The sequence below is a fragment of the Cetorhinus maximus genome, chromosome 29 (genome assembly GCF_964194155.1).
Source record: "Cetorhinus maximus chromosome 29, sCetMax3.hap1.1, whole genome shotgun sequence".
NCBI classification, from domain to species: Eukaryota; Metazoa; Chordata; class Chondrichthyes; order Lamniformes; family Cetorhinidae; genus Cetorhinus; species Cetorhinus maximus.
This window is the reverse complement of record NC_135907.1, coordinates 14,672,019-14,686,925: the sequence shown is the minus strand read 5'-3', so window position 1 is coordinate 14,686,925 and position 14,907 is coordinate 14,672,019. Positions and strand designations below refer to the sequence as shown.

Here is a 14,907-nt window from a genome sequence, read left to right as displayed (position 1 = left end):
TTAGCTAGTGACGGCCACATCCCATGAAAGAATAAAAAAATTTAAGGTGAAGCTAGATAAATATGTCTACCTAAACTACTGCAGCAAGTTCCACATTCTAACCACTCTGGGTAAAGAGTTTCTCCTGAATTCCTTATTGCGTTTATTACCATCTTATATTGATGGCCCCTAGTTTTTGGTCTCCTCCCCCTGTAAAGGAAATATATTTTTCCTGATATTACTGTGGGACACTTTATAGCAGGCTTATGTTTGTGAATATGTTCGTGCGCCTGTGTGAATAATTTAAGTAAACTGCAGACTGCATGGCTTAAATCCAAGAGGTTAAGTGTAAAAAAAAACAGGTATTTGAAATGCTAATGGACAAGCTAAGTAAAGGGGGATTTGCATTTTTAGGTAAGTAGAGAGGTTGTTTGATTTTCAAATGGACACGGTAAGATGTTTACAACTAGCAAGGTAAATAAGGCGAAGTTTATTACCTTTATTTTTCCAAAAGTGCTGGCCGCAATGACAACATAAAAGATTTTTATATTCTGGCATAAGTAAATCCCAAAGGCAGGTGGAAACAATGGGATTTACAGATCAAAAAAGGAGGAAATGCATTTAAAGAAAGATGGAAAGCTATATAGAGGTGGCCATGAGAGATCTTGACTGTGTGAAACGGACTTGTGGAAAAAGCCTATAGCTACGCTAGGGAAGTTTGCTGTTCAAGTAACCAAGGTTGTGTTAAAAAGCCTTTGGAGTTTTACTGTCGAGTGAGAAGGAGAAAGCAGCTGTGAAATCCCTCCCAACAGCAACAGTGGGTGCTTGTAGTAATCTTGCTGGATGATTTATAGATCGAGAATCTATTTTGGACTGTTGCCCGAAAGGGTGTGTAGTTGGGAGTCCAGTTAAGTAGAAATTTTGGGAACTGTTATAAGACTAAATAGCTGTAATCTTGTGGGTGTTTAACTTTTCCCTTTCTTTTGTTAATAAATGTTTCAATTTAATCTTTAAAATCTCTGAAGGTAGTGGTGGATTCATTACTTCTGACTTCAGTGCACAAACGTTCTCATAATAAATACGAAACTGCAACATCGGTGTGATAGTGTGACCAAGTTTCCCTTTGGGATTTGATCAGTCTGGCAAATACCACCTGCCATATCATAACATCCCCAAAAAGGGAAACATCTCTATGTCTATCCTATCAAAGCTCTTCATATTTTGAAAGACCCGTCTTGGGTCACATCTCAATTTCTCTTTTCTGAAGAAAGCGGCCTCAGATTGTACACTTCTTTCCGTCTCTGCAGTCAGAGATCTCTTCCCTTGGATTAGACTCTTAAGCTGAAATTTTCAACTTGTGTCAGTGGTACACCACATCACTTACTTTACCAAAAAAAATGTATAATTTTAAAATTTCACCTAGGTAGGGACTGCAGTGAATCACAAAATCAATAGGGCTTTCTCAGCAAATGTGTGCAGCTTCAGAGAAAGATTCACATTTTTAATAGCACAGGTAAGCAGCTTCAAATTTTGAGGAAAGGCTAGAAAAGGAGTGGGTCGTTTCTGTTTATAAATTAGGAAGCGGACTGGTTGAATTTGGAAGGAAGACTTCTTCCACAGGACTTGGGTGTTAAGGCCAGCATTTGTTGCCTATCCCAATCACCCTCGAGGTGGTGGTGATGAGCCCCCTTCTTGAATACAACCAAGTGACAAGTTAGAGCATTTCAGAGGGCAGTTAAGAATAAACTATTGTTTTAGGTCTGGAGTCCCATATAAGCCAGACTGGGTAAGGACAGCAGATTTCCTTCCTTCACATTAGTGAACCAGATGTTTTTCATAGTTGTTATATATTTTAGAATCAGAGTTGTACTGCACAGAAACAGGCCTTTCGGCCCATCATGTCCCTGCCAGCCATTAAGCACCTATCTATTCTAATCCTATTTTCCAGCTCTTGGCCTGTAGCCTTGTATGATATGGCTTTTCAAGTGCTCATCTAAATACTTAAATGTTGTGAGGGTTCCTGCCTCTATCACCCCCTCAGGCAGTCTGTTCCAAATTCCAACCACCCGCTGGGTGGAAAAAAATGCTTCCTCAAATCCCCTCTAAACCTCCTGCCTCCTGAACTTAAACTCCCCAACTGCCATGGTGGGATTGAACTTGGGCTCCTGAATCAATAGTCCAGGCACATAATCACTGTGCTACTGCACTACAGTTCAAAGAAAAAAAAACTTGCATTTGAGAGTCACAACCAAGTTCTGATTCGAGAAAAACTATTTTCACAGATTGGGGAAAATTGCTAAGTGGAGGGAATAAACGTATCAAAAGAATTTATTTATTGCAGGGAAGCTTGGTGGGGCGTTCTACTGGAAAACCAAGGTGTAATGAAGTGGATAAATTTGTGAAGGAGCTCAAATTCAAAAAGGGCATGGAGAAAATCCAAGTGAAAGGGGCTACGTGGAGCAGAAGCATAATGGGCTAAATGGTCTCTCCTGGTTTCTAGTGGTTTTACAGCAAAGTTCATATATTTCCAAAGGCAGCATCAAGAACAAAAAACAGAGTTTCTCGATACAAACATTGCCATGAACCTCTGGTCGATAAAATCGTGTATTCATATAACATTTGTCTCAACTGACTGCAGGACCCTACCTCAAAAAAAAAATAGCAGCACTGATTTCTGCCCAGTTGTTATCTGGACATAAGCCCTCAATTTTTGCACATATCTACCTTTAAGAACTGAAACACATGAATTTCCTGATCTTCTCACACAGGCAATGCCCCTCCTTGCTGGAATATATGAGAATACTTGTCCACCAGGAGGCAGACAGGCCCATCCTACCCGAGTACAGAAAACCCTTTTAGCACGAGTCTGCACCCGATCCCCTTTCCTTGTGTGTCAGCCATGTTTCAGTTGGTAGCACTCTCACCAGAGTCAGAAGGTTGTGGGTTCAAGTTCTCCCTTCAGAGGCTTGGAAACACAAAAAAACAATCAAGACAACACTCTCAATGCTGAACTCAAAGAGAGTGCTGCTCTGTCAGAGGTGCCAACTTTCGATTAGACATTAATCAGAAGCCCTGTCGTTTTCTTGGGTGGGCAGAAAAGATTCCTTTCTTACTAGTTTGAACAGCAATGGAGTTACACCTGGTGTCCTGGAGAATCACAAGAACAGCTTATCTGGTCATTATCACACCGCAGTTGGTGGGAGCTTCCTGTGCACAAACTGACTGCCACATGTCCTACATTACAAGTGACTGCGCTTCAAAAAAACAAACACTTCACCGGCTGCAATTGTTTTGAGATGTCTGCTGGTCATGAAAAGTGCCACAAAAATGCAAGCTTTTCCTCCACACCCGCCCCGCCTAAGGGGCAAATTGTGACAACTTCTGCCGAGATGCACTCATTCAACAGTTTGAGAATTTAACTGGGACCCTTCAAGTCTACTGCACCTCAGGCTCAAGTACATTTGAATATTTGGCAAAATTATTATTTTTTTTTTTAAAAATCTCTCCAGGACCATGCTTTAGGCTGATTACACTTTACAGAAACTTTAAACAATGGGGTCAATGCAATATCACAAGAAAGGCAGAAATAAAAGGATGGAATAGCAATCCTGGAAATCTGCACTCTGTCCACTGATATGTACAATTTAACAGAAATCAACATAACCATCTCAAGCAGAATTAAATAGTTTCATGTTCTGCAATAACCCAATAGCAAATATTAGCATTTTGCAAAAACGAGAGATACATACATTTTACTTCCTTCATCCTCTCCTCTACCCTGTCACACGCTGAAAGATTTAAAAAGCACTTAAGGGCAGAGGACCTTTAAGATTCATAAATCTTAAATTTTACCCCAAATAATGCCAAATGTGCAGGGTGCTGTTGTATATCATACACAATGTTAAAAACAAATCAGAAAATTGCAAGAAACTTGGAGGAAAGGAGAAACCTTTACTGAATTGCTTCAAATGCAACAAATAAACAAAAGCAGCTTAATCCTGAATGAGCAGCAAAAACATTCAAACACTTTTTGAAATCCTAAAATTCAGAATCGGATTTATTCAACAGTGTATTTGGTGTCTGGGTGATTGTCAGGATGCACTGGTTCAGGCTGGAGATTGTCTCCAATCCACAGAGCAAAGGCCAGAACCTGCTTCAACGCTGGACAGGTAGCATTGGACTAAGTCATTCAGTACATGGATTCGATACATTCCATTTGTCCAGTGTTTGTCGGGCAGTTTCTTTCAGAGCCAGAGCCTTCCCAGGAGCACCAGTGAAGGGGTGAACATAATTATTTCACTCAGACCACAGCCTTCCTTGGGTTTGTCCAGAATTCTGCTCGTCGTCGCATATTATGACATTTTAAATGAATCCAGAATGGAGAGAGAGCACGCACACCGTCCAACCTAGCATCACAGCTTAACCGGCTTATCTCTTAGATGCACACTCACATGAGAGTCCCGAGAAAAAAGTGTCTTCCTTGTAAAAATGCGAAAGGTATCTTGGCTGAATGCAAAGTGCACAAGCATTGGTGAATCTGGACTTCTAATTCCTGTAGTTACGCATGAAACTTGACTGGGAGCTCTTTGTATGGCATGATGCATATGACGAGATTTTGATGTGTGCGACCAATGCAGACCTGTATGAAATGTTTCTCTGCTGATTTAATATAAAATCTTAGATGAACTCTTTTCTCCAAAGCAGGGATAAGTTTCTGGATGATGATGCTGGTTACTAGCTCATTAGACAGGTCATGTCGCTGCAAGAATGCCTTGCCCCAGTGATGCCTTAAGGTATATGTTTTCCCTATACCTAAAGAGAGAGCACCACCTCCAAATTCAGTCATGCTGGCTACAGATCCTTGCTCTTTCTCTCTGATCCAGACAAGCCAACTTTCCAGCAGTTCAGACACATCCTCTTCACCTACCCCTCCAACCTACCCAACTTTTTGGTGACATCAGTCGCACATGAGCTGCATTCTGCTCACCCAGCAACTCTGTCCGCCTCTGGATAATGATCAGCTCCTCCATTACACTGCAGCTCTAATGGGAACATAATTGCCAAACAATTCAATAGCTGAAAAAAGTGTGGCTGAAGGTTGATTCGCTTCCGTCCCACCCACCAAAACTTTGCAGTATAAAGCGGCACTCATGCGTTGCATATTATATGTGGGAAAGGGTCGTTACTCTAAGTAATGTTATATTTGGCTTAGACAGAGTAAACCCTAATTTAATACTTTAAAATAAAGGAGGGCCAGAGATCACACAAGCACAAAGAGAGGTCAAATGTCGACAATAATTTTGACACAGAAATGATAAATGTCTGCAGTACCTGCAAGACGGAAGGAGATACAGATTTGAGGGTTACACAAATCACAGCTGGATGCCGAGAGCTGCAATGGAGGGAGGAGCTTCGTTGTATCAAAAGGCCTTGGCCCCTTTGACTTCACCTGTTCATCCCACCCCCTCTGCCCAAAACGATCCGAGAACTCACCTCCTCCTTGCATCATTTTGTAAAATTTGCTCTCGATGTGGAGTTGGGGGTGTTTCGTTTTGACACATTCCAGCTTTATGGCAACCTCCTCCCCAGTGGCGATGTTTGCACCTGAAATAAAAAAGAGAGACGAGATGATCACTTTCATCAGTGGGAACAGTACAAGGGAAAATTATCACCCCGATCGTTTAATACCAACAGTGAAACGGATCAAAAAGAGGGAGGGGAGACAGGGAGCAAAAAAAAAAGTGCAAAGCGAGGAAAGTACTTTAAAAAAACGTCAATTTTCTACACCACAGCTAATTGGTCATAAGTATTAGGTAACATTTACCAATGCAACAGAGTTTTTAAAAAAGGCTGCTAACAGGCTTGCTGACACTAGCAATGCTTGGATTCAATTTGCTCAGTGTGGTACTGAACAATATAAATCTCAAGGCCCAAGTTCTATCCTTGGTCTATTCTGTATTATCTAGGTTGGTGACAGGAACGCTATATTTTGACTCGCAGTCTTGGAACCAGAACGAGAAAACGAAAATTATCTAGTTCCTATACAGGGACTGAAGAACGTGTACGCATGTGGTTACCAGGATTGAGCTCAGTTACAAGGCTAATTACACATTACCTGCCTGGTTGATGCTGTGAATATCACAGTATATCTGGAATTGAAAGCTAGTCTCAGTAATGGTGACCATAAAACGATCATTGTTGTAAAAACTCATCTAGTTCACTAATGTCCTTTAGCGGAGGAAATCTGCCATCCTTACCTGGTCTGGCCTACACGTGACTCCAAACCCACAGCAATGCAGTTGACTCTCAACTGTCCTCCGAAATGGCCCTAGCAAGCCACTCAGTTCAAAGGCAATTAGTAAAACAACAAATGCTGGCCTTGCCAGTGAATGTCACAGCACAGCAAGAGGCCAGTTGGCCCAGCAAGTCGATGCCAGTTATCCAGTTGCTTCAGTGAACACTGGAACCTTATTTAACAAAGCCAGCTCTTGAAGGGTTTTCAGGTGCAGCCCAAAAGATATCTGTTGTTAAGAAAAAGAGCACTGAAAGCAACCACCTTCCTCAATGAAACAGCTATTATGAACGCTACAAGGGCCTAAAAAAAAATAACCTTCTGGAAGGGAATGCCAACACTAAGCACCTCCAGATACAGAAGACATCTCTTTTTGTAACAATCCTATTGACTAAACATGCCAGTGCCAACATGCAACAAAAATCTCTCTGCCCAAAGACTCCTTCATGTTGCATTTTAGTCCATAAAACCCATGTACAAAAAAAAAAGTTTAAAAGTCAATAGTCCTGCAAAAATAGCAAATGGGATGTGTTCTCCATGGCTTCCAACTACCTTCCTATATCCTGTTCCGTTGCCATTTTGTGTATGAGCTTATGCAATAAAAAAATTCTTTCATGGGATCTCAAGGCCAGCATCTGCTGCCCATACCCAATTGCCTTTGAACTGAGTGGTTTGCTAGGGCCATTTCAGAGGACAGTTAAAAGTCAACCACATTACTGTGGGTCTGGAGTCACATGTAGGCCAGACCGGCTAAGGGTGGCAGATTCCCTCCCCTAAAGGACATTAGGTGAGCCAGATGGGTTTTTACAACAATCAATGCTAGTTTCATGGTCACCAGTACTGAGGCTGGCTTTCAATTCCAGATTTACTAATTGAAGTTAAATTTCACCAGTTGCCGTGGCAGGATTTAAATCATTGCCCCCACAGCCTTAGCTTGGGCCTCTGGATTACTAGTCCAGTGAGTGATAGTACCATTACACTGCCGTCTTGTAATATGGAGGGAACTGCTGTCAGGACTAATCCCATCCTCATCTGCAGCGCACAACCCACAGGAAGCTGCCTTGCAACCGATTCCTGCTTTACGGGTTGTACCTGGTTGCTGCGGTGTCCTATTAGGAACAACAGGTTTTCTTATTTACTCAGACTGCAATTAATTAGAGGATGTGTGTTATCACCAAAACAAGATGGCAAGTCTCTGCGAGCAAGACTGGCTAGGTTAACCTTATACTGGTTTCCAACTAAAAACAAACTGATTTTGTGTACAATTTAGTATTGCACCCGATGCAAACACTGGAAAGTGTACCAAGGTTGCTGCAGATCTGTCACAAGTGAAGCAAAGGTAGAGGTTTGAGGTGTTGAATTAAGATCATACACTGGTACAAATGTGATTCTGGTCCTTTTAAAAACAATGTTGCCACCATGTGATCTTTCATTTATACAACATCTATACACACCCTTAAGACAAAGTGCTCCACAAACAATAGATTCATTTTTGAAGTACAATCATTGTTATGTAGACACATGCCAGTCTACACAGGGTAAATCAAACGACCAGTTAATGTTTTGCTGTTGGTAGATACACAGTGACCAGGTCAACTCCCAGCTCTGACTCGAATAGCAACACGTTATCTCTTTGGTCAATCCAATCAAGCAGATCGGGGCTTAGCTTAACTGAAAGGTAGCAATCGTGACATGGCACAATAACAAGGGAGCCCTACAGCGTGTCAGCCTAGATAAAAGATCTCACATCCCATAGTGGAACTCGAACCCAAAGTAATCCGACTCGGGTGGAGAGCAAATGTCAACAGGGGCTGTTTGGGAAGAATGGCCCGAGAATGCTACCAATTGAGTTGTGCTAACAGTAAAGCTTGTGTTGGCAATGGATTGAATGCCTCCAAGGTTCAAAGAGGAAACTCTTTGTTATCTCTCTTACCATTATGGTACTTTACCTTAGGAAACAGGAATTTTATTCTTCATAGCCATGCTTCCCCCTGACCCCACCAATGCATTAAAAATTTGGCTCACCACTTGTGAAGGGACACAGCTTAGCTCACTATTCAGTGACCATACTTGTGCAATTTAAGCTTCGGAACAGGGGCCGATTTGCTTGCCCGTTTTAGGGTCCAGCTCAGCCTAAGTAAAATGCTCCAAAAATAGGCGCATTGTAATAAATTGTCACAGAGCTTGTCAAAATTTCTATCTCCGTGACAACAGAAATAGCAATCCAGACTAGCTGCGTGACTCACTGGCACTCCAAATGCAATTTAAAATCACTAGTTCTGAAAGGAATTAAGGCAGGGAGCGTGTTCTTATGACTGGTGGCCAGTGGCAATGATGTACGTCACAGTTTTACTTATGTAATATTCCAATAGAGTCTCAAAGCCAGGAAGCTAGAAATTTAAACAACTTCTGTATAAGCCTCACCACTTCTCTTTCTCGCCTTAACATGCTCCGTAAAACCTACCTCTTTACCCAAGCTTTTGGTTAACTGCCCCAATCATCTCCCTACAGGGCTCAATGTCAAATTTTGTTTCATAATGCTCTTATGAAGCACCTTCGGACATTTTACCACATTAAAAACATATCTATAAATGCAGGTTGTTGTTAAAACACATGGGGTACAAAGGGAGCACCTGCCAAAGCTTCTAATTTTAATCCTCACTTCATTGCTTTTCTTCACTTCCACCCCACCTTGCCCTTATCATTGGAATTCTCAGCTCAAGAGGACTGTGAGTGCAGTCGTTGAGAATATTTAAGACTGAAGTTAATAGATTTTCTGGCACTAAGGAAATCAAGGGGAATGGGGCAGTGGGGTTGAGGTGAAGATTTTGGCCGACTCTGAATGGTAGAGCAAGCTCGAGGGAAATATGGCCTATTTCTGACGTTAAGGCAATATCAAGCCACAGGTCTGTGGTTCTTGAAGGAAAACAGATAGAATCTTAGGAGCCCTCCAAACAAAATGAAGAAACTCCTGGAATTCTTTCCAATGTCTTAATCAGTTACTACAAGTAAATGACTGATTGGGGGGGGGGGGGGGGGGGGGAGAGTAATCACCCTTTTGTATAATATGAGCAATGGTTCCACAAATTTGTTCAAGGAAAAATAGAATCAAAAAGAATTTGACCATCAAATTCCCACACAAAAACCAAATGATTACTCAGTTACCATATATCAATGGTCTGGTGATGACTCATGGTGGTAGTCACCAGAACAGCCTTGCAGCACCCCAGACGGATACTGTACAAACCCAGGCAGATAATTCGCAGGCTAGCGGAATCTTATCTCTCCACACCAGACAAGAGCAGATCTGCACTATTCTAGCAGGAGTCAGTGGATAAGGCCAAGCAGCAGAACCACTGGTCGATTTCTCTCCTCTCTGGCTCAACAGTAAAGTATCTTTTAAATGCAAGGCTGGCCAACATCACCCAACTGAACAATGATGGAGGTCATTCTCGATGTCTCTATGCTGTATTAGGCAAAACCCAATGGTTCAAAGACAGATGCCTTTTGGATAAGTGAGAACCAATTCAGCAGTGACCAAATGCTCTCAGAGCTGTGTAAAGTTTATAACACAGGTCTTAAATTATCCTCCCTACGAAGGTGAGTGACAAAGTCAAAAAACAATTTGTACCAACCCTTTTCTCCTCTCATTGGTTACTCTCCTGTGCCTATAAAATGCTCTGCGTAATACATTTATTCAATGAGCAAAGCTCTAGTGTGTTCATGACTTGTACCAGTGGGACAAAAGGTAACTTGGAGGAATTTCTGGTGATTGGCGAGGAAGAACGTGATGTAACATCGAGACAAGATACCCACTGGGCCTTTTGTCCTGTAAGGTGACCCAAGGAGGATTGGAAGACCTGCTTTAAATCTTGCATACAAAGTGAAGATGTCCATGCTGGGTGTGGGGGAGGAAGAGGAAAAGCAGCATTCCACACAGCTGGAGGAGACTATTACTTTCCACAGTGGATTCTGATTGCGAGTTGGCAGGGTGGGTGGTGGAAGATAACAAATACAATTTCGCAAAGAATAGAGAACCTCAAAACCCAACATGACGACTGGAGGCAGTGGCAGATGTTTGAAGATTCTGTCCAAAGGCACGGGATGTAGCAAATGGCTATCTGCTTTGGTAGTCCAAATTGAAATACAACAGGGTAAAAACACTGCAGATTTTCGGTATATGATCACAAAAAAGAGAAAGTATTGTACTCACAAACCTACACAATCCAAACTGTGGGCCCCAAAGTCTTCAAACTTTCCAAAAATAATCCAATTCAACTGATGAAGATATGCTTAAAAAAATCCCTTAGCACAGCTTTACAACAAGAATTCCAAATTGTTCCTTCAAAAAAAAACACAAGGATCTCATTCAACTAGGTTTAAAGGAAACCACTAGATCAGGCGTAACAGTGTTATGGTGGGAAGTGGTGGAGGACAACCATCAGGGTTTGTTCTCATGCCCCTCCAAGCACAAACGTAATGACAATCACTACATTTTGCCAGCTTCCAAAGTGACAACTGCAATTCAATGCAATGTCAGAAAAGCCATTTTGATGAAACAGTGAAATGATGCACAACAGTATGTAATATAGTTCAAACGACATTGCACTTCCAAAAAAAGTCAGTGGGAAGCACTTAAGATGCTGTGTTATTTCAAAAAAAAAACACAACTGAAGCATCATCAGAATGAAAAGCTGCAGGTTTAATGTTCTTAATCCTGGCAGGGCCAAAAGCCACCAAGAGAGGGGAAGGTGTACGAACCATACACACAACTCAACAGTAACACCACCCCCCCCCACCAAAAAAAAGGACAAGGAAGTGCTGTGTGACGTCACTGTGTTGCTCAGTAACAAATAAACAAAAGACCTATCCCCTCAGTTAATAATGCATAAAATCCTAACTAATTACAGGTGAAAATCAGAGACTGTAGTTTCCAAGTCCCTCTTTTTATTACTGTTGTTGAACAGAAACTTGTAGGACAAGTTCCAACATGCCTAGTTATAACTGTAGCACTGCAGCAGCTTCAGAAGGGATTCAGAGGCTCTTTACAACAGGCCCTAACAGGCTGTATCAGAAGAGAACATGCAGCTCAAAGGGCAGTCAATAATAAGCCTTCTGTGGCTCCTTCTTAAAATCTAAGCCTCAAAAATTTAAGCAGCGGTTGCGTATGCTGGTTCAGGCTCACGTAAAAGATCGGACACTGTTGTTTGAAGAGCAAGGAGTTTCACCAATCTCCTAGATAATATTTCCCAGCCCCACAACATCACAATGCGACACTGCACTATCTGAAAGGGTTCAAGGCTTCTGTAACAAAACTAAAATTTATGCTACAGAGAAAAAAGATTTTGCTCTTAATTCATTCACCTCTCAAAATGAAGGCTACAAATAGCAAACAAAGGACATGCCAACATTAAAAAAGTAATAAAAGATGTCTAAATCTTCTGAAATTATGTTGTAAACCTTGACAATTGACAAGTTGCCAACTAAAGTCTGTTCCCATGGAACATTGTGACATCCTCTAAATGTTCAGTTCGGAAACATCAGGCAGCTTTCTTGATTTAGTTTAGAGAAACACTCAGTTAAAGCGAGGGAGGATCTTGTAAGGTGGTAAAGCAAGACCACATATGTTTGCTAATATAGCTAACGGCAGATTAGAAACCATAAGACCACAAGACATAGGAGCAGAAATTAGGCCAATCGGCCCATCGAGCCTGCTCCGCCATTTAATCATGGCTGATAAGTTTCTCAACCCCATTCTCCTGCCTTCTCCCCGTAACGTTTGATCCCCTTACCAATCAAGAACCTATCTATCTCGGTCTTAAATACACTCAATGACCTGGCCTCCACAGCCTTCTGTGGCAATGAATTCCACAGATTCACCACTCTCTGGCTAAAGAAGTTTCTCCTCATCTCTGTTCTAAAAGGTCTTCCCTTTACTCTGAGGCTGTGCCCTCAGGCCCTAGTCTCTCCTACTAATGGAAACATCTTCCCCACGTCCACTCTATCCAGGCCTTTCAGTATTCTGTAAGTTTCAATCAGATCCCACCCCCTCATCTTTCTAAACTCCATCGAGTATAGACCCAGAGTCCACAAACGTTCCTCATATGTTAAGCCTTTCATTCCTGGGATCGTGCTCGTGAACCTCCTCTGGACCCTCTCCAGGGCCAGAATATCCTTCCTGAGATACGGGGCCCAAAATTGCTCTCAATATTCTAAATGTGGTCTGACCAGAGCCTTATAAAGCCTCAGCAGCACATCCCTGCTTTTATATTCTAGTCCTCTCGAAATAAATGCCAACATTGCATTTGCCTTCCTAACTACCAACTCAACCTGCAAGTTAACCTTAAGGGAGTCCTAGTCCAGGATTCTCAAGTCCCTTTGCACTCTAGATTTCTTAATTCTCTCCCCATTTAGAAAATAGTCTTTGCCTCTCTGCTTCCTACCAAAGTGCATGACCCCACATTTCCCCACGTTATATTCCATCTGCCACTTCTTTGCCCATTCTCCTAACCTGTCCAAATCCTTCTGCAGCCTCCCCGCCTCCTCAATACTACCTGTCCCTCCACCTATCTTTGTATCAGCTGCAAACTTAGCCAGGATGCCCTCAGTTCCTTCATCTAGATCATTAATGTATAAAGTGGTCCCAACACTGACCCCTGCGGAACTCTACTAGTCACCGGCCGCCATCCTGAGAAGGATCCCCTTATCCCCACTCTCTGCCTCCTGCCAGACAGCCAATCTTCTATCCATGCTAGTACCTTGCCTCTAACACCATGGACTCTTATCTTACTGAGCAGCCTCCTGTGCGGCACCTTGTCAAACCAGAACATGAACCAAACAGTTCTTACAATGGAGGGCCAGATGACCAGTCCACTTTTATCATCATCACTATCAGAATCAGACACAAATTTCCGTTATCATCATGATTTAGAATCATGGACCTGGCACTGATCCTCAATAGTTTCCTTGAATTTTGTCTAACTAATTAAGTCAGATCGTCAGTTTGAGAATCCTTCTTCAGCACAAAAATGCAAGAGTTCGCATCCCGCAGCTTCAAGTGCGCATGCAGGAGGAATCTACCCACATGGCAAGATTGAGAGTTTGACATACTTCGTGGGTCAAAAGGGAAATATATCTGCAAATATTTGCATAAATAGTAGAGGCAAGTGGCATAGATGCATTTAAGGGGAAGCTAGATAAACACAAGGGAGAAATGAAAAGAATGTTATATTGATGGGGGTTAGGATATGAAGTGGAAAGAGGCTCATGTGGAGCATAAACACCAGAAAAGACCTGTTGAGTCCAATGGCCTGTTTCTATGATGTAAATAGTCGACGCCGGCTGTTACCGATTCCAGGACGGCGTCTACTCGGTCACGATTTTGTCAAGGGTCTTCATCAAGTGACTGCAGAAACAGATTCTTGACACTCAAATCTTTGGACAACATGGTTGCACGACGTCCCACAAGGTATTGGGATCCTGAGTGCAGGATTTACTTCCTATTCTTTCCTTCTATGCTACCATTCTGCCTCATCATTAAAGGTGCTTAGACTCAAAATGTGATGCAGATTGATGGGCAAATGCCATTTTGAATGATTGGTAGTTTTTCAGCCATCTGGACAGCCATTGTAGCTGATTTTACAAGAGTTCTGCCTGAACGCTTGTGGAGCTGCTTCAAGAAGGACACACTAGCGTTTGTTCGATGGGCCTCCTATTGAATCCAGATGCAGTGAAGGCCTTTTTTAAATTCATTCATGGGATGTGGGCGGCGCTGACTAGGCCAGCATTTATTGCTCATCTCTAATTGCCCTTGAGAAGGCCATTGCTGATGGAATTACTCCAGCGCTCATGTCACTGGCACACAGGCTCCACAAGCTCTAAATAGTATGCAGCCATACAAATAACACAATCATGCTTTGAGAATTGACTATTTAGATTTGACAAGGCAGTGTCTATGATTAGGTTCCAATTCAAAGTGATGTCATTTTTGGAACTTTTAACTGTTGACAATTTCACTTGGCACTTTTTTCTTAGACTGGATTCCAACTTACAGGGCTAAGGCTATTTTTCCCCAACTACATAGCCTCAACAGCTCGGACAGCTAAAGATAGAGTCTTTTGCTCAATAAATGAAAACTGCTGAAAATGCTGATTCAAGACAAAAAAAAAATCCCAGTTTGTTCTCTTGATTGACTCTATAACTTAGGTCATCTAATGCGCCACAACCAAAATCAATTCTGGCTGTTTGAAGTATTATAATGAAAAGGGCAGTTACGAACAGTCGGAGGCTGTCCTGTTGCAGTTAATGGTTTAAATTAAATTGACATTTCCACCTTTGGGAAGGTTTGACTGATCATATTGGTGTGAAGAATAATTAGACTTATTTGAAAAGGAGGAATGTGCAGAGTTATGGGGAGAAGGGGAGATAATGGCACTAATAAAACTGCTCAGAGCTGGTGCAGACATGATGGACCAAATGGCCTCCTTCTGCACTGTAAATTCTGTGAATCAGTGAATTCAAGAAAAAAAGTACTAGGTAAATGCAAGTTGTGGCGAATTTTCTCTCTTCAGAAAAGCGTCGAAACTGAACAGGATACATTTCTTTATGTTAAACTGATTTACCTCTAGGGCTTAAGC

At 42.0% G+C, this 14,907-nt stretch overlaps 1 protein-coding gene across 3 annotated transcripts in view; it reads right to left on the bottom strand.

Annotated features, from left to right (window-relative positions):
- LOC144669275 (casein kinase I) overlaps nucleotides 1-14,907 on the bottom strand; it is a 72,058-nt gene that overhangs the window by 21,562 nt on the left and 35,589 nt on the right. For all 3 annotated transcript variants that reach the window (XM_078531605.1, XM_078531607.1, XM_078531606.1), the window contains exon 3: nucleotides 5,473-5,583. In XM_078531605.1, the coding sequence (XP_078387731.1) occupies nucleotides 5,473-5,583 (111 nt within the window). The remainder of the gene's footprint in view (nucleotides 1-5,472; nucleotides 5,584-14,907) is intronic.